This window comes from Oncorhynchus gorbuscha, linkage group LG05 (genome assembly GCF_021184085.1).
Source record: "Oncorhynchus gorbuscha isolate QuinsamMale2020 ecotype Even-year linkage group LG05, OgorEven_v1.0, whole genome shotgun sequence".
Lineage (NCBI taxonomy): Eukaryota > Metazoa > Chordata > Actinopteri > Salmoniformes > Salmonidae > Oncorhynchus > Oncorhynchus gorbuscha.
Genome location: NC_060177.1, coordinates 53612181 through 53638087, shown reverse-complemented (window position 1 = coordinate 53638087; position 25907 = coordinate 53612181). Strand labels below are relative to the sequence as shown.

The 25907-nt window shown below is 42.4% G+C and overlaps 2 protein-coding genes and 1 long non-coding RNA gene across 10 annotated transcripts in view; 2 read left to right on the top strand and 1 right to left on the bottom strand.

Annotated features, from left to right (window-relative positions):
* The window catches only part of LOC124036049 (ARF GTPase-activating protein GIT2-like), a 31981-nt gene extending 20299 nt beyond the window's left edge, over window positions 1-11682 (top strand). For 5 of the 8 annotated variants that reach the window (XM_046350147.1, XM_046350146.1, XM_046350150.1 and 2 more), the window contains 10 exons: window positions 15-87; window positions 332-429; window positions 615-726; window positions 844-974; window positions 1111-1260; window positions 4207-4479; window positions 8102-8184; window positions 8319-8504; window positions 9940-10003; window positions 10165-11682. In XM_046350147.1, the coding sequence (XP_046206103.1) occupies window positions 15-87; window positions 332-429; window positions 615-726; window positions 844-974; window positions 1111-1260; window positions 4207-4479; window positions 8102-8184; window positions 8319-8504; window positions 9940-10003; window positions 10165-10377 (1383 nt within the window). In that variant the 3' untranslated portion in view covers window positions 10378-11682. The remainder of the gene's footprint in view (window positions 1-14; window positions 88-331; window positions 430-614; window positions 727-843; window positions 975-1110; window positions 1261-4206; window positions 4480-8101; window positions 8185-8318; window positions 8505-9939; window positions 10004-10164) is intronic. The other 3 variants (XM_046350148.1, XM_046350154.1, XM_046350153.1) reach the window with 3 other exon arrangements.
* LOC124036050 lies at window positions 4878-14934 on the bottom strand. Its single transcript, XR_006838841.1, has 7 exons — window positions 14846-14934; window positions 14434-14620; window positions 13044-13186; window positions 12862-12937; window positions 12582-12748; window positions 12411-12506; window positions 4878-10460 (listed from the first exon to the last, which is right to left on the bottom strand). It is a non-coding gene; the product is annotated as an uncharacterized LOC124036050 (long non-coding RNA).
* Window positions 14935-16498: 1564 nt separating this feature from the next.
* On the top strand, window positions 16499-23690 carry gltpa (glycolipid transfer protein a). The gene is made up of 5 exons (XM_046350145.1): window positions 16499-16735; window positions 20999-21057; window positions 21160-21293; window positions 21685-21835; window positions 22065-23690. Exons 1-5 carry the CDS (start codon window positions 16633-16635, stop codon window positions 22245-22247), a joined length of 630 nt encoding a protein of 209 aa, XP_046206101.1. The 5' UTR covers window positions 16499-16632; the 3' UTR covers window positions 22248-23690.
* Window positions 23691-25907: the final 2217 nt, after the last annotated feature.

Below are 25907 nucleotides of genomic sequence, written 5' to 3'. Positions count from 1 at the left end.
ACATTTCATTTCAGCTCAGTAATCATTTATTTGAGGAGCTGGCGATGGACGTGTTTGACGAAGTGGACCGAAGGGAGACCGATGCTGGTAAGACCGACAGGCGGTGATGAGAAGTAGTGACGTAACGGCCGGTGCATGTTTTTTAAGCATTCAGTCCACCATGTCCAGTCAAACATCTGGGTGGTGTTCATTTGGCACCAAACGGACGGAAACAGGGAGGGGCTACCTAGACTTATTCAATAAGAAATACACATTTTTGTTGTCCGTTGCAAAACGTTTTGCGTTTCCTAATGAATATGGCCTTGATGCAACACTTCTATTTTCTGCACAGTATGGCTGGCGACACAGAACCACAGCACCCTGGTGACAGAGACCACAGTGGTGCCTTTCCTTCCTGTGAACCCAGAGTACTCATCAACACGAAACCAGGCAAGCCTGCTGCACAACTCCTTCCCTAGTTAACACTTTGATACTGATTGCTTTAGTTAAATACATTCCCCCTTGCTGGTTTTCTCTCTCCCTTTAAATATGACTGATTCTCGGTTCCCTCAGTGAAGTTAACAGATGCAGTAGGAGAGGATGCATTTTGCTAGGCTTTTTTCTTTTTTCTCCAGGGAAGGCAAAAGCTTGCGAGATTTAACGCACATGAATTTGCAACTCTTGTCATCGACATATTAAGTGACTCGAAACATCGACAGCTGGGGAACTCTATGATAAGTCCCAAAGGTAAAGTACTGGAAGATAATGAACCTACTATCTCAGACACACATGGCTTATGGTCATAATTAAAATCGCATGTCTTTCTATGAAATGAGAAAGGGGTCACTTGCTTTGTGGTTACAGAAAACGTTGAACTTATCCTAAAAAGCCGGAGTGGTGGCGAGGGTCTGGACAACGACCAACCGGACTACGACAGCGTGGCCTCTGACGAGGACACGGATAAGGAGCCACCCTTGGGCAAGGACCGGACTAAGGTAACTAATGTGATCTCTTGGCACGCAAACCAAGTAAAGGGTTTCAAGTAGTACTTACTTATCCTGAAAATGAGCGCCCGGAGTCTGGACTCAGACAAGTCCTAAAGCCCAACCTCTCTGACTTTTCCCCCTACAGAGTCTGGACTCAGACCTGTCAGACGGGCCTGTCACGGTGCAGGAGTTCCTGGAGGTGAAGAACGCCCTGTCGGCCTCGGAGGCCAAGATCCAGCAGCTGATGAAGGTCAACAGCAACCTGAGCGACGAGCTGCGGCTGATGCAGAAAAAGGTACCGCCCACTGCAGAGATCCACCAATCAGATCACTAACACCGTTCGGTCCGTCTGCCACTCGACCAATGAGACGGAGGGCTGGACTGAGGGGGGCACAGCGGTTGGTCAGCCGAGCTCTGGTCCCTCCCCTCACGGTAACCTCCCTTCACACACTGGTTCGAGTGAGGATGCTAACCGGTAACCACCAGGCTGCTGGGAAGGTTCTCCTGCAAGGCAAGACTGCTCTCCATCTAGCTCCACTATTTGGGCCAGTCCATGTTCAGACAATGGCTTCTATAGCTTGACAAATTCTTAGCATTTTTATTTTTTTACTTGTATTAAAGAGATGTATTCTTGCTCCACTCTATTGTGGGAAACTGTCTCCCTCCCCCTGGATACAGTGTGTCATACACTAAAAGTGGTGTTCTTTCTTATGGTACGACTAACAGGCATGCTCAAGTAAACAGCATGACATCACTCGCACTGTGAATTTCCCTCCTCTAGTCGTTTCTCTAGTGACTTAACAAGCATAGCATTGTTGTTGTTATTTTGTGTTCTATCTGTGTGACCCTGCATTGTGATTTCAGCAAGCTCATCAATTATACAGGATTTTCTTCTTAACCTTAATGTTCGCTCATCAGAATACTCCTCTCGAAGGTGTTGGATAACACAAATCAAATCAAATCAAATTTATTTATATAGCCCTTCGTACATCAGCTGATATCTCAAAGTGCTGTACAGAAACCCAGCCTAAAACCCCAAACAGCAAACAATGCAGGTGTAAAAGCACGGTGGCTAGGAAAAACTCCCTAGAAAGGCCAAAACCTAGGAAGAAACCTAGAGAGGAACCGGGCTATGTGGGGTGGCCAGTCCTCTTCTGGCTGTGCCGGGTAGAGATTATAACAGAACATGACCAAGATGTTCAAATGTTCATAAATGACCAGCATGGTCAAATAATAATAAGGCAGAACAGTTGAAACTGGAGCAGCAGCACAGTCAGGTGGACTGGGGACAGCAAGGAGCCATCATGTCAGGTAGTCCTGGGGCACGGTCCTAGGGCTCAGGTCCTCCAAGAGAGAGAAAGAGAGAATTAGAGAGAGCATATGTGGGGTGGCCAGTCCTCTTCTGGCTGTGCCGGGTGGAGATTATAACAGAACGTGGCCAAGATGTTCAAATGTTCATAAATGACCAGCATGGTTGAATAATAGTAAGGCAGAACAGTTGAAACTGGAGCAGGAGCATGGCCAGGTGGACTGGGGACAGCAAGGAGTCCTCATGTCAGGTAGTCCTGGGACATGGTCCTAGGGCCCAGGCCAGTTGAAACTGGAGCAGCAGCATGGCCAGGTGGACTGGGGACAGCAAGGAGTCATCATGTCAGGTAGTCCTGGGGCATGGTCCTAGGGCTCAGGTCCTCCGAGAGAGAGAAAGAAAGAGAGGAGGAGAGAATTAGAGAACGCACACTTAGATTTACACAGGACACCGAATAGGACAGGAGAAGTACTCCAGATAAACAAACTGACCCTAGCCCCCCGACACATAAACTACTGCAGCATAAATACTGGAGGCTGAGACAGGAGGGGTCAGGAGACACAGCTCTTGTCGTTACACAGGTGCAGCATTTGCCTTTGCCATTCGAAAAACATTCCAATGGTCCTCTGCTGTGGTTTTAGTAGGACTCTTTACATCTGTTTCCTACCAACGCTGTATTTCTGAAGCGTCTCAGAGTAGGAGTGCTGATCTAGGATCAGGGCCCCTGTGTCCATTCATAATGATCTTAAATGCCCAGGAGTACTGTCACTTTCAGAGTTCTCCTCCACAGTCGGTGTTACACTATCGTTTGACTCTAACTTTGGAGTCTTCCTTATCCATATGCCCCCTATGATTTATCAAACAAAATCCTTCATGATTTTAAAGTCACAATCCGGAGTGTGTGTTTCAGCCCGACAGCAGGCCCACCATTTGATTTGGCAATAGACCAAACTGTTGTTGCCCCAATCAACAGCCTCTGTTCAACCTAAATGGCATAAATGGTGACAAACGGCCTTTTACGAGAACTATTGAGTAACCATAGAAATATAGGGTATGACTCTACACGGTGGTGAGATGCTCTTGTCGTGGGCTGAACAGCTGTTGTTGCAGACATGTAGGCTCCGGATCGTGCATTTGAACCCCTTCTTTATCCTGGGTCGTGCATCCTTTAAAATAAAAAATTAATTCTCAGTAATATTCTATGGAACAGACAGTAGGAGTCAAACTGGCATTCCTCAGTGGTGGATGTGTACAGTATGTGATTTGGCTGTGTGGGCTGGCATTTACTGAACTGATGGCACATTCGATTGTCTTAGCCGTCAGAGAACTTCCCTGTTGCCCTCTTTGAATAAATAGCAAGGACCACAGGGTTGCCTAGAGGGCGCCATTGAGGGCTTTCCATCTGTCCTTCCTTCCTATCTATCTATATATCTATCCCGTCTGTCCTATCTAGTTCAGATAGCTCCTGTCTCTGGCAGATAGCTTGTCTCTGTTTAATCTATCTGAACTGTTTGGCTTGCCTGCAACACTTTCTACTTGCTCTTAGCCCTTGCTTTTTGAGTGGAGTTTTCGGATGCCTAGCATGAGTAACACAAGCGGGGAAATGCTTAACAAGACTGTTTATAAAGATGTTATAAAGACATGAGTGTTGGCGTTGGCCTTCGCTTCGTACAGATGGATGCTGACAGTTCCCAACACCTGAACATTTTAGAGGTAGGGAAATGGGGACAAATCCTAACATCCGCTTGAGTTACGTTTTCACTTCGTCTCCTATTGACGTCAATTCATGACCAAGTGAAATTCAACATAGGTGAAAGTTAGGATTTCGCCCGGTAGAGAATAAAGCATGCGTTGAAGCTAGACCGAAACAAGTCACCCTGCTCGCTGATAAGAAAAGCGCCCTCTTAGTGTTATTTGCTGACTCGTCTCTTCCAGCTGCATTCTCTGCAAAGCGAGAACACGTCTCTCAGGCGGCAGGGCCCAACCACCCATATCTATCAGGTCCCCATCAGCAGCGGGTCAGAGTACACTGACCCTTCTTCCTCCAGTCCCTCGGCCATGAAGCGCCGGCAGTCGGCGCGGGCCAGCCGGCCCATGTCCATGTCTATTTATGAGACTGGCTCAGGTCTGAAGCCCTACCTCCCTAAGGGGGACAACCCATACCTAGAGGAGGGTGCCCCCACCCTGCAACCCTTCTTCCCACCTCATGTAAGTAAAAATCACACATCCAGCCTTTGCTATTTCCTCTCCCATTTCCATCTTTTAGGCATCTTCTCCTCTACCTCCTTTTTATCTCATTGTGTCTGTTTCTGCAGTCCTTTTTTTCTCTCTGATTTGTTCCCTTTCCTTTCTACTTTTACTCATCTGTTGTTCTTTGGTGTCTGCGATTTTCCTCAAAGAAAAGTCTATGTATTCGGAGGTACTCTGTTCAGACATTTTGTCAGGTAGACAGTAGGAAAGATGTCATGATCCCATTTTTGTTTATTTCAAGGTTGAATCTGAAATATTTTGAAGGTTTTCATGTAACTTCAAATAAGAATTAAACATCCCATTCAAAATTTGTTCAGTGTTTATTTGATTTTGTCTCCGACTAACAAGATCATTTGTGTCATTTCTCTTTTAATTAAACATGCACGGGAATTGAGTGTTTTTCTAATTGTCACGAATCGCTTAGTTCTGGTACAGTATTTAAGAGGAGCAATTCGGGATTGGCACATCTATTTGTTCTACACCGTCAGAACTCAAAGTGCAAGATTGTTTCACGCCATTGTTTGTTAACAATGTAATTGTAAACAATAGTCTATAACTTTAAAAAAAGAAGTTAGCTTTACCCTGCAATCTCATGGATCGTCTGTCCTTTCATCTGAAGCTCTGTGAATTTGATGGTTTGCATGTTCTCCAGTTGCAATCCAACATAGCTAGCTAATTTATATGAAATTATATTTTGGAGAAGAAACGTAGACCGGTAAGCAATGTTATTCAACAGTATCTCTGTAAATACAAATGCGAATTTTACGCTAGCTAACGTTTGCTACGACTTGATAATGTTTTGATAATGTCATGAAACGTCACGTATTTTGAATCTACGTTAGCTAAATTAGCAAACCTAAAGCGTTAATAACCTAGCCAGTAACGGCTTTGTCCATTAAGGTGAATGCACCAATTTGTAAGTCGCTCTGGGACCCATTCCCTCAGCTGTTCACCAAAACCGGTGGGGGGTGACGCTTTGTTGCTGTTCGAATCCCGGATTGCCCCTTTCAATGTCCAGGAAACAAACGTGTACTTTGAGATATCAAATAATAAAACATGTTCATTGTCTAGATGTTTTATAATGTTCAATGTATGGGATTTGAGGTACAGTATGCTCAGATCCAGCAAGGAATTGAAATGCAGTTATTTAAGTGTAATTCCTTGTCATAATCACAATTTATGCTGTTCTTCATTCTTACTATGGTTTTGTTTTCTTGAATAATTATTTTTATTTTAGTGCTCCCAAACCCTGTTATTTGCATGATGTGGTTTAAACAAGACTTTGTTCCTGAGAGCACTAACTAGTTTAAAAAAACAAACATAATTTGAACCCCTTTCTAGACAGGAAGGGGTGCTTTTGTGACCTCTTCATCCCTCCCCTCCTTCCCATCCACCCTGTCCTGGTCTCGGGACAAAATTGCTCTACGGGTTAAGTACCCCCTCGCTTGGTCCGTGCCTCTCGGGGACGCAGCAAATCTACTGGGGAAGCCCCTGTCCTCCCTCCCTACCTGTCCTGCTGCATGAGCCAAACTACCACCCCATGGGCTGCCTTCCCTTCATCACCATCACTGTCCTCATCCTCGCACCTGTTACAATCAGCTAGAAGGTTTTCAATGTAGCAGCACTATGCGTCAAGATCACACACCCATCTCAATGTTTGCCAACCCTCTTTGAGACCAGCTGCCAGGTTAAGCGCTCAGCCTATTGAGATTTCTTTCTTACATTCCTCATGCTGTAAATTTTAACCAAAAAAAAAAAAATCCTTGGGCTCCTTCCACCTCCAGAGCCAACATTTTGCTATATTTCCAAAAAATTGATGACCTCTTTTCTCCATCTCTAATCAGCACACGGCTGTCGCCCAGTGAGCTTCATCCAGCACGCACTCCCTCCCTCCCTTCTAGTAACACCCAAACTCTCCTGTTATCCAAGAGTCTGTTCCTCACTGAGACTGTGGACCTTTCCAGAAGCAAACAGCCCCTGCCCCCTAGACACTTGCTGAGATCTTGTCGAAGATCTGAGAGGATTTAGTAGATTTAAAGCAATATGAAAACAATTCCACTGAACCTATCAGAGGGCAAGGTGGAGCTATCACCATATTGCTCAAACCTATCAAATCTCCTTAGATCTCCACAAGTGTCTAGGGGGTAAGGGCTAGAGGTTGTTTCTGGACTGGGCCTTTGACTGAAATGCGCAGAACTGCAAGCCCAGTGGGAGAGAAATCAACAAAACACCTGTATGAGCTAATCCCACTTTCGGCAGTTTGCTGTAGTGTGTGTTTGTGCGGGTCTTGGCATCTTGCCCTGCAGACAGGAAGAGGATGTTGTTTGAGCGGGTCTTTTGGGCTAGGCTGGAAAGGGTATGTAACTGTACGGTATGTGGCCTGTGTCCCTCTTGGTGTTTGTCTCTGCTCCTTTCTTTGAAAACGCACCTCCTCTACATAGTTTCTCTTCTGTGCAGAAAGAGGGCGGGATCTGCGCGGATGTGACAGTGCGGGGTCAGTGCTGTGCACCCAAACCTTCCTATCTGATATTCGAGTACAGCTCAAGCAATATTGTCCACCAGTCTCGTGACGCAGCACAAATGCTTACAGGCTGGGTGGAGCACCACACAGTATTGCGTATTGAGTACAGCCAACTTTAGATGGTCACAGTGCTTTTTTTCCCCTCTTGACTTTTGACCCGAATTCATCGGAACCTTGATTCCATAACATGAAAGTTATTATGACTCTTAATGAAAGTCTTGGATCAGAGAGCTGGAATGGATCATGGTTCTGATGTAATTCCGAAGCGGTTGTTTCTTTCTGTGTGATAGCTATCCAGTGATTTCTCTCTCCTCAAACATCCCTGACCTCATCTGTCTTGGCATATGCCTTTAAAAAGGGGGTGCAGCCAGCACAGCAGTGTTTGAAGCTTTTCCTGGACTATGCATTTGGCCCTTGATTCATCGCCATGGTTTAATTAATATCGTCTATAAGTCTCCATCTTTTACACGCAGGAGTTCAAAGGTTTTTATAGACATTGAACCAGCCTAGCATCTCCACTTGCCATGGTACCAATCAATCAGCCATTCCATTTGTCCAGTGTGGTTTATGTCACAATAGCTTATAGACATTGAACTTGCTATTTTTTCCAATTGTGTGAGGGTAAAAAACAAACATGTTTTGAACCCCCGGATAACCTCTTTTTACTAACCCTGGCAATGAAATTTAAAAGGCTTTACTATGATTTTCTGTCGTGCTTACATGCTTTTGTTTGTTGACTTGTTTAATGCATTGTCGTTCTCCTTGTTGCTTTCCCATGGTTTTAGTTCATTTAATTTGCCCCTGCCATACAACGATGCAAGTTGTTAGTAAAACTGTTTCAAAGTCAAATTTATGTCAGCTACTATTTACGTTTTAGGCCTAGAATAAAATGCTATGGTTTGCGCTACACTGCTAGAAACTATTTTGTATGTTGTGAGTATGATACATTGAAATTGTGATTGTATCTATAATTCTATATCCTCTTTCTGCTTGCATTATCAGTGGCATTTGTCACTGTGACACATTTTTGTTACTCTCGTTTTCTCTCCCTCATGTTAGGCCTCCAAGCTGGACAAGCAGAGCAGCATGCCAGACAGTGACTATGACAACACAACCAATGACTATGAGATGAAGGACTCTGGGTAGGAACACACACACACACTGTCACTTTGAAGTTGCCACTGATTTCTGTGTTGCACATCAGGTGGACAAGTAGGGCTGGATGTAGGGTGCAGAGATTGTCGTAACATCCTGGATGATCCTGTCTACCCCCTAGTAGACGTGGGAGGCTGAGGAGCAGTGGCTGGCTGGGGGAGGGCAGCTCCATCCCTGAGCTGGATGACCTGGGGGCAGAACCGGACCCAGCGCTCCCCAGCACTGAGGATGTCATCCGTAAGACGGAGCAGATCACCAAGAACATCCAGGAGCTGCTCCGTGCCGCGCAGGAGAACAAGCACGACAGGTGAGGAAGAAGTGACAGGCCACAAGCTCAAACAATTAAGCCGAATTTAACAGAGACAGTTACAACAGAGTTCAATGGAGATAAAACAAGGCTTTTTCTGTGTTTCCTGAAAAGTTCCAGATAGCTACCCCACTTTTGCTTAACCAAATTCATTATTGCAGCGTCACTTTTTCCCTTTTTTGTATTCATAGTACTTCCACTTTCTAGATTCTTCTCGAGTTCCCCCACTGTTACTGTTTATTAAAGTTCTGCATTCTTCTCGGTTCAGTTTTTGAATTTTTAAAAATATAATCTTCCCTATGATTTCACCTCTTTCACTTTCTGTGTTCTCCCCTCCTCCCTCCTCGTGCTGGCATTTCGTTCTTTCGGGGGTGGGGGTGTCTCCCCGTGCCTTTACCATTCCTGTAAGCAGACCTTGTGAGGGTGTGCGCCGGCTCAGGCACAGTCTGGGCTGTTTCAGCACCCTGGTGCCCTGGGCTGAGAAGGCCCACTCTCCCGTGCAGCCCCTCAGCCTGTGCTCCCCCGATCCTGCCTCCCGGTACTCTACCAGCCTCTGTCCCTGCCTCCCAGGCACAGTGTCTTCTCTCTCTCTCTCTCTCTCCTGCCCCTGCTCTGTTGCCCAATTCCGATGATTTCCTCCTTTGCTATGGTGTTGTCATCTGCTAGGCAGAGTGAAAGACTGATCTTAATGAACTCTCACTCACCTACTCTCTTAATTTCTTCCGTTGCAAAACATCGGCGCAAACACCACTACCTCAACTAAACTCAGACAACCCATCAAAGGGCTTTTGATATTCAAGGTACCCATGTGTGGTATTCCGTGTGTTTTAGAGTAGAGCTGGAGCTAGTTGCATCCATAGTAGTCCATCACCAAGTGCATAATGATTTACAAGCAGTCTTATCAATTCTAGATAATTTATGTATGCGTTTAGGTTAAGGAATTGTGCCCTGTTGTCTAATATCCAAATGAGCAATTTAAAAAAATACATATTTTGTTTTGGTGTAGCTGATAGTTTATCACATGATCAGCTCTAATCCCTCACTCCCATCATTTAACCGTGAATTATACAGTAGCTTGGTTGCCACTACCTCTGCTCTCTTGCCTACTCCATAGTGCAGAAACAGATTGGCATCCAGGCTACATGAATTATGGTAGCTGCTGTCTGACTATAATATTTGGAATAGTAAAATAGATTAACCAAGCACTAACCTGGGACTGCGGGTTTGTTTTCCAGCATGTAGCTCTGCCAGTGTTGTGTTTTGCCTCCCCTCCTCACCCAGACTAAAAAGTTAACTTGTGACTTGTTTTGAATAGTGTTGTTTTGGGATCGCAAAAAGGTAACTTTTTAATCCCAAATTTTGGATTTCCTCCATGAAATAATTCCGTTAAGAGGCGGTCTTATTAACCACTCTCCTGATGCCTTTTCTTTTACAGCTTTATACCCTGCTCCGAAAGAATATATGTGGCCGTAACCGAGATGGCTGCCCTCTTTCCCAAGGTAAGCTTACAAATGCTCCATGGTTCCATCACTCAAATGCAAAGGTATTTAAAAATGTTTTGCAACATAAAGAAACTTTCTCCGTTTGATGCCTAATGAACACAACCCAGCTCATAGTCGCATGTGTTTAACCTAATCTCACCTTACTTTGTTCTTTCCAGAGACCCCATTCGGAGATGGTGAGAGGCCCCCTGCGCCTGTTGACGTCTAGCTCCTTTCGGCTCCAGGGTGAGTGTCGGAAGGCGGCGCCCCCCGAGGAAGGCCCAGGGCCCGACATGCAGCTGGTCACCCAGCAGGTTATCCAGTGTGCCTATGACATTGCCAAAGCTGCCAAGCAGCTTGTCACCATCACCACCAAGGAGAACAGCAACTGACCATCAGGACCACCGTCGCAGGGCTTTTAGATCCCTTTGTAACGTCTCCGTTTTGTTCATGTATTGTTCTCATCCTTTAACTTCTGGTTAGGAAGAAAAAAAAGCATTGTTTTACTGTGGTCGTTTTTTTTAAATCAGTGTTGTTGATATTTGCATGTAATTTATTTATTTACAAAATAAGAGTATAAATATTGGGACAAAAAGACTGAACAGCTATGGGAAATCATCTGTTGCTCTACTAACTGGAAGGGAGAGGCTGTTTTTGTCGTGAGCTACAACAGGAATCTACGGTACAGCCAAATACTGACGAGATGATTGGGCGTTCCCAGGAGGTCCTCTGTCACTAATGTGCAGTTTCCTAACCACACTTCTTAGTTTTGTGGTTCTACATACTTCCAGACACAGTATTTCTCACACCAATGAAGCCATATTTTTGGTATTTTTTTAGCTCCCCAACACCTATACCCTCCTTAGAAAGGCCTTTCATCCACTTTAATGCTCCTTGTTGGAACCAGGGGTCTCAAACTGGCAGCCCCCAGGCCAAATGCTTCATGTAAGCAGATTTAATGCGATCCAGCATAGTATTCCACATGGTTAAGGATGTTGGGAAGCTATGAATAAGCCATAAAGTGTATAAACTTTACACACCTTGGAGCTACATAAATAACTATGGAATTCTAATGTACCATTTAATACAATTCCAGCAAGCGTAGGGAGGAATGTTGGGAGATTTGGATCTGATGAACCATCACTCATCTGTGCACATTTTTGTATCCCTGCAATGTCCATGTCTCCCCCATCCAAGTGTAATTGCTTTCATTTCAAAATACATCTACTAGAACCATCTATGCCTATTATTGCAATTCAACGCTTATTCTGGGGGGCAAATTATGCTCTTAACCAGCAATATGTTGTACTTGTATTGAGTTCTAGTGAATGTTTTATTTATAAGCTAAGATGCTAGAACAGTGTTAGTGCTGTGACAGTGGATAGGTTTGCAGCGCAAATAATAATTTGCCCTCTTCCATGTGTTTTTGTGCTCCGTTCTGTAATGCTGCTAGCTTTGACATGTGCAACTAATTGGACAGGATTGTAGATAGCTCCACTACAATTCTGCAAGTGCATGGTTGCCGTCAGCAGATGGTTCAGAGCTGTGTTGTACTTGAAATGTAATCAAGGAAATGTCCCTCTGTGTTTGACTCTTGTTCTGAATGGACTTCAAACAGGTGTCAGTTGTGCGGTAATCATAGCTACAGTTGGAGGGGAAGCCTTATTTTTTTAAATAAACTTAATTTATAATTGTAACCCCATGCCATGTCGTATTTGGCCACGTACTGTACAACCTTATGGACTTTTGTGATGTGCAAAGAAAGGAAAATATGATTATAGTAAATGAAAAAAACAATTCCGCCAGAAAAACCTACAAACATAAACCCACACCAAGATTACAACACCCTTAAACCAGTTTGCTAGATACGTAACACTTTACAACCACCACATGCAGCAGCTGATATAAGCATGGTGTAGGAATACTTGACACATTTTAAACCCATTAAGAATAATTATTTGTATAAAAACATGATTGTGGAGTGTCTTCTGGCCTCACGTCTAGGCTGATCGAGGTCTGCTACAAATCTATGAGCGGAGGAAGGCAAGAGTATATACAGGGGACAAAACTAATCAATTGCTTTAGCAAATAACAAAAAAAATGGTAAGAAATAGCAATGCAAATCAACTGCAATAGGCTTACATCCCACTCTGTATGCATTTGGACAGTGATGCTAGATGTGGCTCTATACTCCGGCATTTTGGATTTAAGATCAAATGTGTCATAAGACAACAGTACAGAATGTCACATTTTATTTTAAGGTATTTTCATGCATATCTGATTTACTATTTAGAAATTAGCCATTTGTATCTCCAAATACATATGGAGGGGTGTGTATATTTGCCAAATTGATTGTCATCTGTTTAGCTACCAGGTAAAAACGTTGGCTTTGCTTGCCCTAATGAACTGGACCCTGGATCAGTACCTTGTCCTGGTAGCTCTGCTGGGCCATCCTATGAGTCTCCAGCCTCTGCTCATCCTCCTGCAGCCTTAGGGAATCCCTCTCCTTCACCTGTGACACCTGCAGGGGAGAGAGAACAATGAGCCACATCATTGGGCCACCCTCCACTCAATCTAACCCAGGCCAACAACTGACCCCAGTCAACACAGGCTGTTCCTGTTCGCGTCCTTTGGCCGTCTTACTACACCCTCTCGGCGTCTGGTCTGCCTCGCCGGCTCCTGGATCAGCCCTCCCCCCGCCTCCTCAGAGACTCATCCTGAGCCTGACGGTTCTCCTGCATCTTGAGCTCCATCTGCAAGAGCCTTTCAGGGAGCAAAGGGAGAGAGCTGGGATTCTCTCATCTGCTGTCACTACAAAGACACAAGCTTGGCACTCCTTGGTGTGTTGCACATGCCCTCCCCTCAAGTCCATTCACCTCCTGAATGAGCCTCTCCCTGGCTCTCCTCTCCTACTCTGCCTCCCACTTCTCCCAAACACGCCGGGACTTCTCCCTGACAGGACAAGACATTCAATTAACTTTGCAACACAAATGCAGATCTCCACCCCCAAGTAAGACCTAGACTGGCAGTGGGAGTCATAAGTGGTGATACTACTAACCTGTACAGGACAGCAAACAGCCTCCCACCGCCTCTCCAACTGCAGCTATTCCTCGATGACATGCTTCTTCCAGGCGGTGTCCGCCACCGCCCTCCGCCTTGCTCCTACTACAACAGGTCTGGCAGGAGTCTGCAGTCCGCCTCCTGGTGGACAACACAGACATTTCAAGCAGAGGTCACTTTGGTGAAAGGGGATGATCCCATTGTGTCAATTCACATGCAGTTAAAAACAAGGGGGACATGCAACTCCTCCTGGGCTCTCTTAGTTGGACAGTGCGATAGCCCCAAATGAGGCTTGTGTCACTTGACTCGTCTTCGCAGATTGGGTCGTTAAGGTGACAAGTTGCACATGGGTTTGGGCTCATCGAGGATATAAAAGTTCCTGGTGCCCAGTCCTGGCTCTCTCCATAAGCACCATTTTGTTTTGTGATCTGGTTGATTGTTTAAGGATTAGGAGCAGCCTTCAACACTGACACACATTTGACCTATATCTCCATTACACCCCTCACATGCCTACTTTCACACATCACAGGTTAGTTTCCTTTGTAGTTTTATACTTTGTTAGTTATTTAATAAATAGCTGCCAAAGTGTGGACTCCTTCGCTTCTTAACTGAGTTTAAATGTATTTGACTAAGGTGTATGTAAACTTCCAACTTCAAATATATATGTCCGCCTCCTCCTACACACTGCTCAAAATAATAAAGGGAACACTAAAATAACACATCCTAGATCTGAATGAATGAAATATTCCTATTAAATACTTTTTCTTTACATAGTTGAATGTGCTGACAAAATCACAACTGATCAATGGAAATCAAATTTATCAACCATGGGTTATATATACACATATATATATATATATATATATATACACACACACACATATATATACATATATATATATGGGGTGGCAGTTAGCCTAGTGTTTAGAGCATCGGACTAGTAACCGAATATATATATATATATATATATATATATATATATATAAACTTTCGACATATACATACACATACACACACAGTTGATGTCGGAAGTTTACATACACTTAGATTGTAGTCATTAAAACTCGTTTCTCAACCACTAAACAAATTGCTGATTTCTTTTGATTTCCCCATTATGTCAAGCAAAAAGAAACCAGACAAATTTGTGGAGTGGTTGAAAAACGAGTTTTAATGACTCCAACCTATGTGTATTGTAAACTTCCGACTTCAACTGTACATATACATATATAATACACACACTAGCAATAAGACTAGTTCCCATAATAGTGTTTCGGGCAATGATCAGTTTCAAGAGTATCAACGAAACAGTGGCCAGAAAATGCAGTTGCGTTGTTAACTAGCCAAACTCGGCTGGTATGATTGACGAGAACTCCAGTGTGCCTGCTTACAATGTTCTGTTGTTGCCTTTAGTGCATTGAGTGCAGCACCCAGTGTTGCCGCCAACGTGCCTCCTGTTCCCCCTGCCGCATGCCGCACCATCTGGCTTTCCAGAGAACGAACTCGACTCGGCCAATGTGGGCAGAGAGGGTTGGTAGAGCCATTGATCCCAATTGAAAAACTCACCTATTCAGTTAGCTATTTAGAAACAGACAAAACTGCTGCTGTTAAAGACAATCGCAATGGACAAAGCCGTTACTGGCTAGGTTATTAACGCTTTAGGTTTGCTAATTTAGCTAACCTAAATTCAAAATACGTGACGTATCATGACACTAGCAAAACATTATCAAGTTGTAGCAAACGTTAGCTAACGTAAAATTCGCATTTGTATTTACAGAGATACTGTTGAATAACATTGTTTACCGGTCTACCTTCCTTCTCCAAAATATAATTTCATATAAATTAGCTAGCTATGTTGGATTGCAACTGGAGAACATCCTTGCATTTCTTTCTCTTCCCGTTTCACTTAGTAACCAATTATCTTCCTAGTTACACTATGGCGCATCACAAGGGTCAAACAGCGCAACGAGAATGGCGTTGTAAATGATTGGCAATTGATGAATGTATGCCCAAGCATACACGCAGCACTTCAACCCAAATCCATGATTTTAATTCAGCGTTTTATCATTAGACCAGCTGGTGGTATTGAATTTTGCCAACAACTGAAACGAGTGAATTTGCTGATTGATTGATTGATTGGTGAGGTGATGGGTAGGTGGTTTCCCTGATAGGGAAAAATCAGCGAAGGGAACAGCGTATGCCTTCATATTGGCCAGTGCAACATACTGTATGCTACTGTAGCGACTCTAACCAAACACCTAGCGACCTCACCATGAGTGTTCAGATCTCTCCGTAACGGCTAACAGTAGGGTGACAGTTCTATTATGTATGTGGTTCAATGTGCCCTCTGACTTCGCTACATTGGTGTTAGAAGAGAGATGACCCAACAGACATCGATGTCTTCTAAGCGCTCAGTGTGAGAAACGTACATGGGTAGTCTTCGACAGCATATTTCCCAACGTAGGAGCAAGATCAAGGGACTTGTTAGAGTGAAATGTGGGACGGGACGAGCTTTCTGAAGACAGGGGTTATGTGTATACACCTATAAGTACAACACCTAGCGACCTTGTCAAGAGGTCTTTGCATAGCAGGTAATGTGTTGGACTGACAGTCGCAGTGACCTGGGTCGAGGTAACCGTCAGAATTTGCGGGAGTACATTTCCTGCAGTAATTGTATGCAAATCCGTTCTTGGCCCGCTGTCACCTAGTTGTGATTCCACATAAAGAAGCACACTAGGAGTAGGCCTAAAGTGGAGACATAATTGTCTGATTAATTATTTATATATAGCTAAATATTTAATGGAGAACAGATAATTCTAGGCCTTTGTCATCTGCTATATCAAGGAATTAGACCAGAATTACAAGGTTTTATATTATTTTCTCTGCGAAACGTCTAGCAGTGCACAATTAGTTCAATTTGAATATAGTATGCTCATTTTATTCTAATTGTATTGTTGATCACTAGACAGTTGCAGGAATACCTACATCAGTTTCACAAGTCCTTTTCAATGACCACATGAGTGAGCATCATCCATCTACTGACACCAAAGCAGCAAACAGCAGGGGCATATTCATTACGCCGATTCTGATGCAAAACGTTTCTTAAACGGAACGAAACTGTGAGGAAACTATATGAATGTGTCCAATAGAAACTCTTGTTTTAGTTGCAACTGTTTGGCTAATGATTACACCACGGGATATAATCCACTTGACCGTATAATGATGTCCCTCACTAAAAAGTACTCAGCTCCCTGACCAATTCAGCATTTAAAAAGGCAGCTTTTACAAGTTGCATAGGCTACTATTACATAATGCCCTACATGTTGAGACGTTCTGCTGTCAGATAGAAACCTATGTAAAACTCCATGTAGGGTTTTAACCCTCATTTTTCACTTGATCGATGCACTGCTTCCCATCTATTTAAATGAGCATTCTGAGTCAGCTTCTGCTCTTTCCAGGCAGCTTTCAGACCAGAAAGGGGCGTGCACTGTTGGAGAGGCTCACAAACTCACTTCGGTGGCAGTTCCGGGTTTTACAAATCACTTCACTGGTCGCGGTTATTGTCAGAGATATTGTGTGTAGTGTTCACGATGGCTCTTCTTATGGAGCACCAATTTAAACAGCTTCCAGCCGATAAACAAGTGGAAACTAGATCATTCTTGGAGTCGGTGTCGTATCTTCCGCCATTCTTTGGTAAGTAGCTTGCAAACTATGATTTCAGCTTGCTACATGAATTCTAGCCACAGTATGTGAATTGACTACCACCCAAATTGCTCGCTATTTTATTGCAACAAACAACATATTGTCAGTTAAGCCACACCATTTAATACAGCCCATTATGGATAAAGACAATTTTATGATCATACTCTTGTGGCTAGCCATCAGCTTGTCATAGGCAAATTGCTTCTCTCGCCTGCAAGGGTAGAGTTATCAACATTTGATTGACCTGACAAAGCCAGGAGTGAGGAGAAGTATTCATATGTGTAGAAAACGGACTTAAATGAACTTCATAGTCTGATTTGCCTGTGGGATAGTTTGCTTTTGGGATTTCAGAATGTGAGAAGCAATCTGTCAAAACACCTCTGTCAATCCCAAGCAATTAAATGCCATAAGGGACAATCTTTTTGGGGGGATCGTATATCTCTTTATCAAGCAGTCAACAAACCTTTTGCATTAATAATTTATTTCACTGGCCTCGATTTGAAGTTGTTAAAATTGATTAGCACGGTGTTGAGTTCCCCTTGACCATTCACTGACTGTGTAGCCCACCGGGCATCATTGTGTGGCTTCATCCTGTATGCCAAAGATACGCTATTGAATTAGGCAGGTGAAACCTCTGAAAACACTGAAGTCTGGTGTTGATATTAACATCTTTCCATTTCGTTGTCAGTGATCCAACTGACCTAATAATTTCTTAGGCAACTTTCCTTTTGATCAACTCAAGAAAGTGTTTGTATGGTTTATTTTGTGTTTCTTTTTTTAAAAATGCTGTAATGAATTTTGTGTCATGATATAATCAGTCACAACTCAATTATACATAACTGCTACATTGATTTGTGACTAGGGTATATAATGTTGGAATTTCAAATCTCATTGGAGGATATGCCTAGGATAGGATCTTCTCTTTGTTTTTCCACCAACCTTTAACTCAGTTGTATGTTTACACCTGGTGTTAGGATTCATCGACAATACAATTGAGGACCTCTGCTTTCATCACGTAGCCTGGACCTCCCAAAGCAACCGCACAAAAGCATTATGTGGAAGCAATTGAGAGAGAGGGAGAGAGAAAAAGGGTTTTGTTTGTATGGGGTGGAAAATGAGAGATGGGCATCTTTGGTGGTAGTCATGAATGAATAACATTCAGGATCGATGGATTCATGTCTCTCTCTAAACGATAAGGACAAAGGTGGGGCTTCTCTGTAACTAGAGAAGATACCTGTACCACTTGCACAATGGGTAGCCTTCTGGAACTTGGGGGCTAACGGTTGTCAGTTGTACTCCACTTTAAGCCGTGTGTTGTCGGAATGTAAGTCTTCCACTGGGCTACCCCAAATGAACAGCCAGGCCCCCTTTTATGTAGTTATGTCAATGGCCTGGGAAAAGTTGCTTAGCCTTCTCTATTGGGAGATTTGACCAAGTGAAGAAATGCATTGTTACAAACTGTTGGAGGTCTTTTAAACTGAATGCACATCTCTAGGTTACTATACAGAACTAGCCTATACCTTGCTATGAAGAAGACAACTGTTTGAAAATTTGGGGCAAAATGTTGGTCCTGTTCGAGGTCTCGCCAAGGTTCAAAGAGACCGATGATGTGAGGATATATTTCCTTTTCCGGTTGCATAGATGGGCCTAGGGCCAATGATGGGATGCATTGGATTAGATCCATTTGGATTTGGCACGATACTAGGACCCACTTAAAGTTTTATGAGTCTCTCTGGTGCTTTCAGAAATCTGTCAGGTGCTCTGAGCAGAGTGAATTATTTAGCATTTTGTTGATTTTCAAGTTCAATAAGAGTTTGCTGTCGACCTACCATTTTGTATCAAAAGCATTCAAGTACATGATCAGGATGCAGCTCAGAATGCTGTTCTCTGTTTGTCTCAACCCTGTGTTTTTCTAGTTCTAATGAAAAGGCTTTGTTTTTCCAACGTATGCCTCTCAAATGTATTTGACAGAGCGTAGGGGTTTATTAGGCTGCTTTGTTAATCTTCAAGGGACGTGAGCCATTGAAGCTACAGGTAGTCCTGTCTCTCTTTCTCTCTCTCGTTCTCTCTCGCTCTCGTTCCACCTCAAAAAGCACACCCACCATCTCCGATTGTTCTGAAATGATGTACCTTATTAGAAACGGAAGATAATTTTGTTGAAATATAATTTGATCTAAATGATTGCATCCAAATTGACTATTTTAATGTATAGGATTCATATAATATTCATATAATATTCAAATATAGTAACAAACATCTCAATTGGACCAAACTTAAATTTAAAAAAAATTGACACGAGGAATCCAGAGGAGTGGTCAAAAGCTACCCACGGACCCCTCACACACCCCACACCAATCCCACCCCAAAAACAAGTATATAGTATGGAGCTGCCCCTCAGAGTATTCTTTGTTTCTTCATCCTATGTAATGTATTCCTAGTGAATTTGGTGGTTTATTTTCCATATTTCAGAGAAATGTTATTGAATTTGTTAGGCTCATGTTTCATCCTACATCTTGATATTACCAAGTTCTGACCACAAGTTTGAAGACCCCCCCCCCCTGTCAATGTTAAAGGGATAGTTCACCCAAATTACATTAGTTTTCTTAAATTGACAAGGTATGACAGCCACCCGTGCATTGGTTTTGTTGGTCACTGTTTCAACTGCTAACTTTTAAGCAATTGTGGCACAAATCCAATGCAAATAAATTGTACCTAAATATTAGCATTTTCACACCATGTTTAAAACTACTAAATTGTATAATTTTTTTGTTGTATTTTCACCCACCTTTTTCTCCCCAATTTTTGATCTTGTCTCATCGCTGCGACTCCCCAACGTGCTCAGGAGAGGTGAAGGCGGAGTCATGCATCCTCTGAAGCATGACCCACCAACCGCGCTCCTTAACTTCTTGGTGACTGGGGGGCAGTATTGAGTAGCTTGGATGAATAAGGTGCCCAGAGTAAACTGCCTGCTACTCAGCCATAGTAGCTATAATATGCATATAATTGGTATATTTGGATAGAAAACACTCTGAAGTTTCTAAAACTGTTTGAATGATGTCTGTGAGTATAATATAACTCGTATGGCAGACGAAAACCCGAGAAAAATCCAACCAGGAAGTGGGAAATCTGAGGTTTGTAGTTTTTCAACTCATTGTCATTCCAATATACAGTGTCTGTAGGGTCATTTTGCACTTCCCAAGGCTTCCACTAGATGTCAACAGTCTTTAGAACCTTGTTTCAGGCTTCTACTGTGAAGGGGGGCTGAATGAGAGGGGATTGAGCCAGGTGCCTGGCAGAGTGCCATGGGCTCGTGACGCGCGTTCATGTGAGTTACCTCTCGTTCCATTGCTTTTCTACAGACAAAGGAATTCTCCGGTTGAAACATTATTGAAGATTTATGATAAAAACATCCTAAAGATTGATTCTATACGTCGTTTGACATGTTTCTACGGACTGTAACGTAACGTTTTGGACTTTTCGTCCGACCTTTCCGCTGGACTTGCACGCGCGTCGGTGAGTTTGGATTTGTTTACCAAACGCGCTAGCAAAAGGAGGTGTTTTGACATAAATGATGAACTTTATCGAACAAGCACCCGGCCTGCCACAAGGAGTCGCTAGAGCGCGATGAGCCAAGTAAAGCCCTCCTCCACAGTCCAAACCCTCCGCTAACCCGGACGACGCTGGGCCAATTGTGCGCCGTCCTATGGGACACCCGGACACGGCCGGTTGTACCACAGCCCAGGAATGAACCCGGTTCTGTAGTAACGCCTTAGACTGCTGCGCCACTCGGGAGGCCCAAAAAATTGGATTGTTTAACTCCATAATGTTACTTGCAGTTGTCAGAACCTGGTAATATCAGGATGCAGGATGGGACATGAACCTAACAACTTCAATAACTAATTTCTCTGAACAGTAGGGGGGGGAAACCATCACTGAATACATGACATAGGATGAAGAAACAATACCTTGAGCCGCAGCTCCATACTATTCATCAGACATGGAGATACTGCAGCCTGTTGTTGGGATTGGTGTGGGATGTCCATGGATGCCTTTTTGACCAAATAAAATTGATTCATGTCTTACTCATAGTTACAAAGACGTTTCAGCAAAATAGTTTTTGCAGTAATGCTAATTGTATCCCTCTCTCCTGTATTATCCTAGCTCTTGGGAATGTAGACAAAGCTGACATGTGAATTGTGGAGGATGTTATTTCTCCAGTATGGGCAAACATGTTTTTTTTACATCTCTCGACAGACTGCCTTGGCTCTACTGTTTTTGCTCCAATTAAAGCAGACATTGTAGGGAACATCACAGTAAGTAGCCCTACAGCAACATTTTAATACAGTCAAAGTTCAAATTGGTAACCTTAGATCCATATGGAAACAAACTATATTACTGTACTATCCCTGTTTTAGACAATCAAAGCAGTTTTCGACAGCAACCCTAGCAGGTTCAAGACCCTCCAAAAAATCCTGGAGGCAGAGAAGGAGCTGCATGGAGCAGACTGGCCCAAAGTGGGAGCCACCCTGGCACTTATGTGGCTAAAGAGGTCAGACAACTTTTTACTTTTGGATCTTGAGTCGGTTCTTAATGCCTACAGCTGTAATGCATTATGATGCAGATATAATGCATTATAAGACTTGTCATGAGCGTACGATCTCTGCGTCATCTCATAGTGATTCTAAGTGCCAGCCGTTTTGATTCAGTAAACTTCAATAGAGGGATATTTATATCATCCTTATTATAAGACATTATAAAGCCTCATATCTGCTCATAATAATAAAGGGATGTACCTCATCGCTTTATTATAAAGCGCTCTCCCTGACATTTCTGTGTTACCTTTGAGTCTGTCTACTTAGATGTACTGTATGTTGGTCCACGTTTTTGTATTGTCTGTCCGATTCTGTGATTTGTTTGTTTCCTTGTTCTTCATTGACCAGGGGACTCCGATTCATCCAGGTCCTGCTACAGAGTCTGGTGGATGGGGAGAAGGATGAAAACAACCCCGACCTCATCCGTGTAAATTGCACCAAAGCTTATGAGTTGGCCCTGAAGAAGTACCATGGCTGGCTGGTGCAGAAGCTCTTCAAGGTAAGCGTCTCACCATAGCATGATTGCTTTGGATTACTGCTTGATTTCGCAGCTTCTCCATTGCCATTTTAAACTGTGCAAGTGTAGCTGATAGATAGTTTGTTTATCGATCTATCGATCGTGGCTATTATTAAAGTGACCTTCACTTAGATCTAAAAGGCAACCTTTGTTTATTTTTCTGACGAGTCTGCATTTTGAACTGACTTTACTTGAATGTCTTCCACTGAAGGCAGCTGTGTTCGCAGCTCCCTACAAGGCAGATTTCCTGAAGGCACTGTCCAAGGGGCGGAAGGTCAAGGAAGAGGACTGCCTGGACAAAATCCGACAGTTTCTAGTCAACTTTACTGCTGCTAATGATGCCATCTATGAGATGTACACCAAGATGAATGCCGAGCTAGAGTACACCGTGTGACCACGCAAGCTAACCAATGATCTGCCCCTCCCATTGGGACAATTACAAGCAGTGAGATTTGCTATGCTTTCCTACAGGTTTGTGTGTGTGGGTGTCTGTGTGTGTTAGATCCGGTGTTGTCACACATCCAGTCTGTGCTCTTTCTAAGATCCCCTTTGAGTGCATTTGCTTGCTGCTCTTAATTTCTCTGTCAACTGTTTTGTGGCTTATTTTCAAAGCCTCAAACTTTCTTACAGGGAATAGCTTTCAATATGACCCGAGTCTTTACCTGGCGATTTGTGTTTGATCGTTATCAGGTTCACTAGGCACAAAATGAAAGAAAACGTACTGAAATGGGGAGGAATTACCTGGACTTGTCCAATAAGAAATTATCATTTTTGTTTTCCACTGCAAACAGTTTTAAACCATTTGCCATTTCTTGCCCCAATGAACATGACCCAGTTTCATAGACCAAAACTGCAGATGCATCTGGACTGTAAAAAGTATAGTTTATGGATAAACATTTCAGTCAACTGTAGTTTATTTTCACTGAAATACACTTTTTATTTTTTTATTTCCGTAATTATAAATTCATCTTACACAAGTTACTTGGGTATTATTACTTTGTGTAGGTACGTTTCATTTTATTATACACAACCGCATAGCGGGCAGATCCATAGTACTCTTTTAAAACTACTAACAGTAGAGATAGAGGAAATCATTGTATTAGTAATTGCTATTTGGTAATTGTTTGCAATCACATGAGTAACCTATGCACTTTGAGAATGTTTAGAGGATTGTGGTAAATTAATATCAAAACCAAAAATATATTTAATTCATAATTATGTATTTTCTCATGATATTTTAATAATTATATAAAAATATTTGTATTTTATATTAATGAACCTTTCACTCTGCTGGTATGTGATTTATTGATTCTATCTACTTGAAAATGTAATCTATTTCTTATTTGTTTACATGTTAGAATTTTCTGACTTTGATAATGCAACTCTGTATCACTAGGACAGTAAATATACATTATGTTTGTTATTTATTCTTTGTTAATTCTCCATCCTAAGAGCTGATTCCATTGGTACATCAATGGAATTGTGTTATTAAATATATTGTGTTATTGATTAGTGTCTTATATAATCATACAAATGTCATTTTATGTAATCACATCTTTGAACTCAACTAAATCTCTGGTTTTCATATAGTCAATAAACCTACAAAAGTAAATAGTCAAGTCAAAGTGATGATTTGTTTTATAAGTTTAAGATTCAAATAAGTGAGACTTTTAAAGTGTTGTGTAAAAATAAAGCCATTTTGTTAGAAAGGAAATATTGTATAACCATTACTTGACGAGTGACATTGAAATCAATCCATGGGAACACTTAATTTTAGGCTGTTTTAATCAATTTGATTAATTGTGAAATAAAATCATGATGCCGTGTTCAATATGAATAGTAAACCAGGTTTATTTGAATTGTGCTTTGTAATTGGAGTGGGTGATTCAAGCCATAGACTATTGCCCTCTAATATTGTTAATCTAACTGTGCCTTCTGCTAGTGACACAGGGGAGATGGTGAACTCACTGTCTGCGTCTTCATCCAACAGTGCAAGTTTACTGAATGGCTGCCTCTTGAGTTGGGTCATGTTCATTACGCACCAAACGGAAGAAATGCATGTTTTCCATTACGGTTCCAAAATGTTTTATTACTGTGTGTTTATAATGAACACAACACTTGTAGACAGTTTGTCTTGCTCCATCATGCGCCATGTAGCTTAGCTTGGGATGCCTCTGTTTCAATTCTAAATTTCTTCCTAATACCATCTCATGTGCCTCAAGATAAGTCTGTGTAAGTTTGTTTGTACATTGACATACTCTGTCATTGCTGAAGAAACTAGTGTAATCTTATAAAATGAAGAATGTTTAGGTGAGATGTTTCGCTTTCCATGCCCTATGCAATAGGAATTAGTGTGGTTGCCTGGACATCAAACAATGTCATAAGACTTTGGAATTATAGCAAATTTCAATTAACCATTAAATACACTGAAAACTGATTGCTTATTTGAACCGTTTTTCCTTTTCTGGCTATGAAAATGTATTTATCGCTGAAAATATTTGTGTGATGAAAAGCATTTAATTGCAGTGCATTAATGCTGCAAGATAATTTACATTATTTTCAACTGATATTGTAAACTAATTTTCACAATAAACCATGACCAATTGTTTGTCATTTCATATTGAATCGTGCATTGTTATGACTGAATGTGTGTGCGTATTTTGTGAAATTCAATGGTGCATGGCCACACACTTCAGTTACAGCAGCCTAGGTTTAAAGTATATTATAAGCGCATCATGTTAAGTGTTGCTTTCATGAGCTGAAATAAAAGATCCCAGAAATTTTCCATATGCACAAAAAGCTTATGTTGTGCACAAGTTTGTTTACATCCCTGTTAGGGAGCATTTCTCCTTTGCCAAGATAATCCATCCACCTGACAGGTGTGGCATATCAAAAAGATGATTGAACAACATGGTCATTACACAGGTGCACCTTGTGCGGGAGACAATGCCACTCAACACAATACCGCTGATGTTTTGAGGGAGCATTCAATTGGCATGCTGACTGTAGGAATGTCCACCAGAGCTGTTGCCAGAGAATTGAATGTTCATTTCTCTACAATAAGCCACCTCCAACGTTGTTTTAGAGAATTTGGCAGCATGTCCAACTGACCTCACAACTGCAGACCACGTGTAACCACGTCAGCCCAGGACCTCCACATCCGGCTTCTTCACCTGCAGGATCTTCTGGGGGGGAGCTGAGGAGTATTTATGTCTGTAATAAAGCCCTTTTGTGGGCAAAAATATTCTGACTGGCTCCCCAGTGGGTGGGCATGGCTTCCAAGTGGGTGGGCTTCCCATGGCTGCACCCTTGCGCTGTCATGTGAAATCAATAGATACGGTCCTATTTTCTTTTTATTTAACCTTATCTTACCAGGTAAGGACTGAGAACACATTCTCATTTAAGCAAAAACCTGGGGAATAGTTACAAGGGAGAGGAGGTGGGATGAATGAGCCAATTGTAAGTTGGGGATGATTAGGTGACCATGATGGTATGAGGGCCAGATTTGGACACCGGGGTTAACACCCATACTCTTACAATAAGTGCCATGGGATCTTTAGAGACCACAGATAGTCAGGACACCAGTTTAACATCCCATCCGAAAGACAGCACCCTACACAGGGCATTGCAATATTTTCTTTCGACCAGAGGAAAGGGTGCGTCCTACTGACCCTCCAACACCACTCCAGCAGTTTCTGGTCTCCAATCCAGAGACCAACCCTGTTTAGCTTCAAAAGCAAGCTGGAAGTGGGATGCAGGGAAGTATGCTGCTGGCAAATGAATGTATTACATTGACTGTAACTCAGTGAAATCTTTGAAGTTGTTGTATGTTGCGTTTATATTTTTGTTCAGTTAGATACATTTATGGGTAAAATAAACAGGTCAAGTTGTTTTATAATCCACTTGGGGTGCGTTTGGGTTACTTTCTGGTGGTTTTCAGACTGAGTTATTACAGTATCCTATCTTATTTAGACGGCATGTGATTGTAGACAATTAATGGAATTAGGAAAAACTCCACTACAAAGATTTTGTTAGTTTTACAAACAAAAAATAC

Excerpts from the sequence above, each read along its gene's own strand:
- gltpa (XM_046350145.1), top strand. The coding sequence starts at position 16,633 with ATGGCTCTTCTTATGGAGCACCAATTTAAACAGCTTCCAGCCGATAAA. Across the intron at positions 21,058-21,159 it reads ACATTGTAGGGAACATCACA|ACAATCAAAGCAGTTTTCGA; the intron begins GTAAGTAGCCCT and ends TCCCTGTTTTAG. Across the intron at positions 21,294-21,684 it reads GCACTTATGTGGCTAAAGAG|GGGACTCCGATTCATCCAGG; the intron begins GTCAGACAACTT and ends TTCATTGACCAG.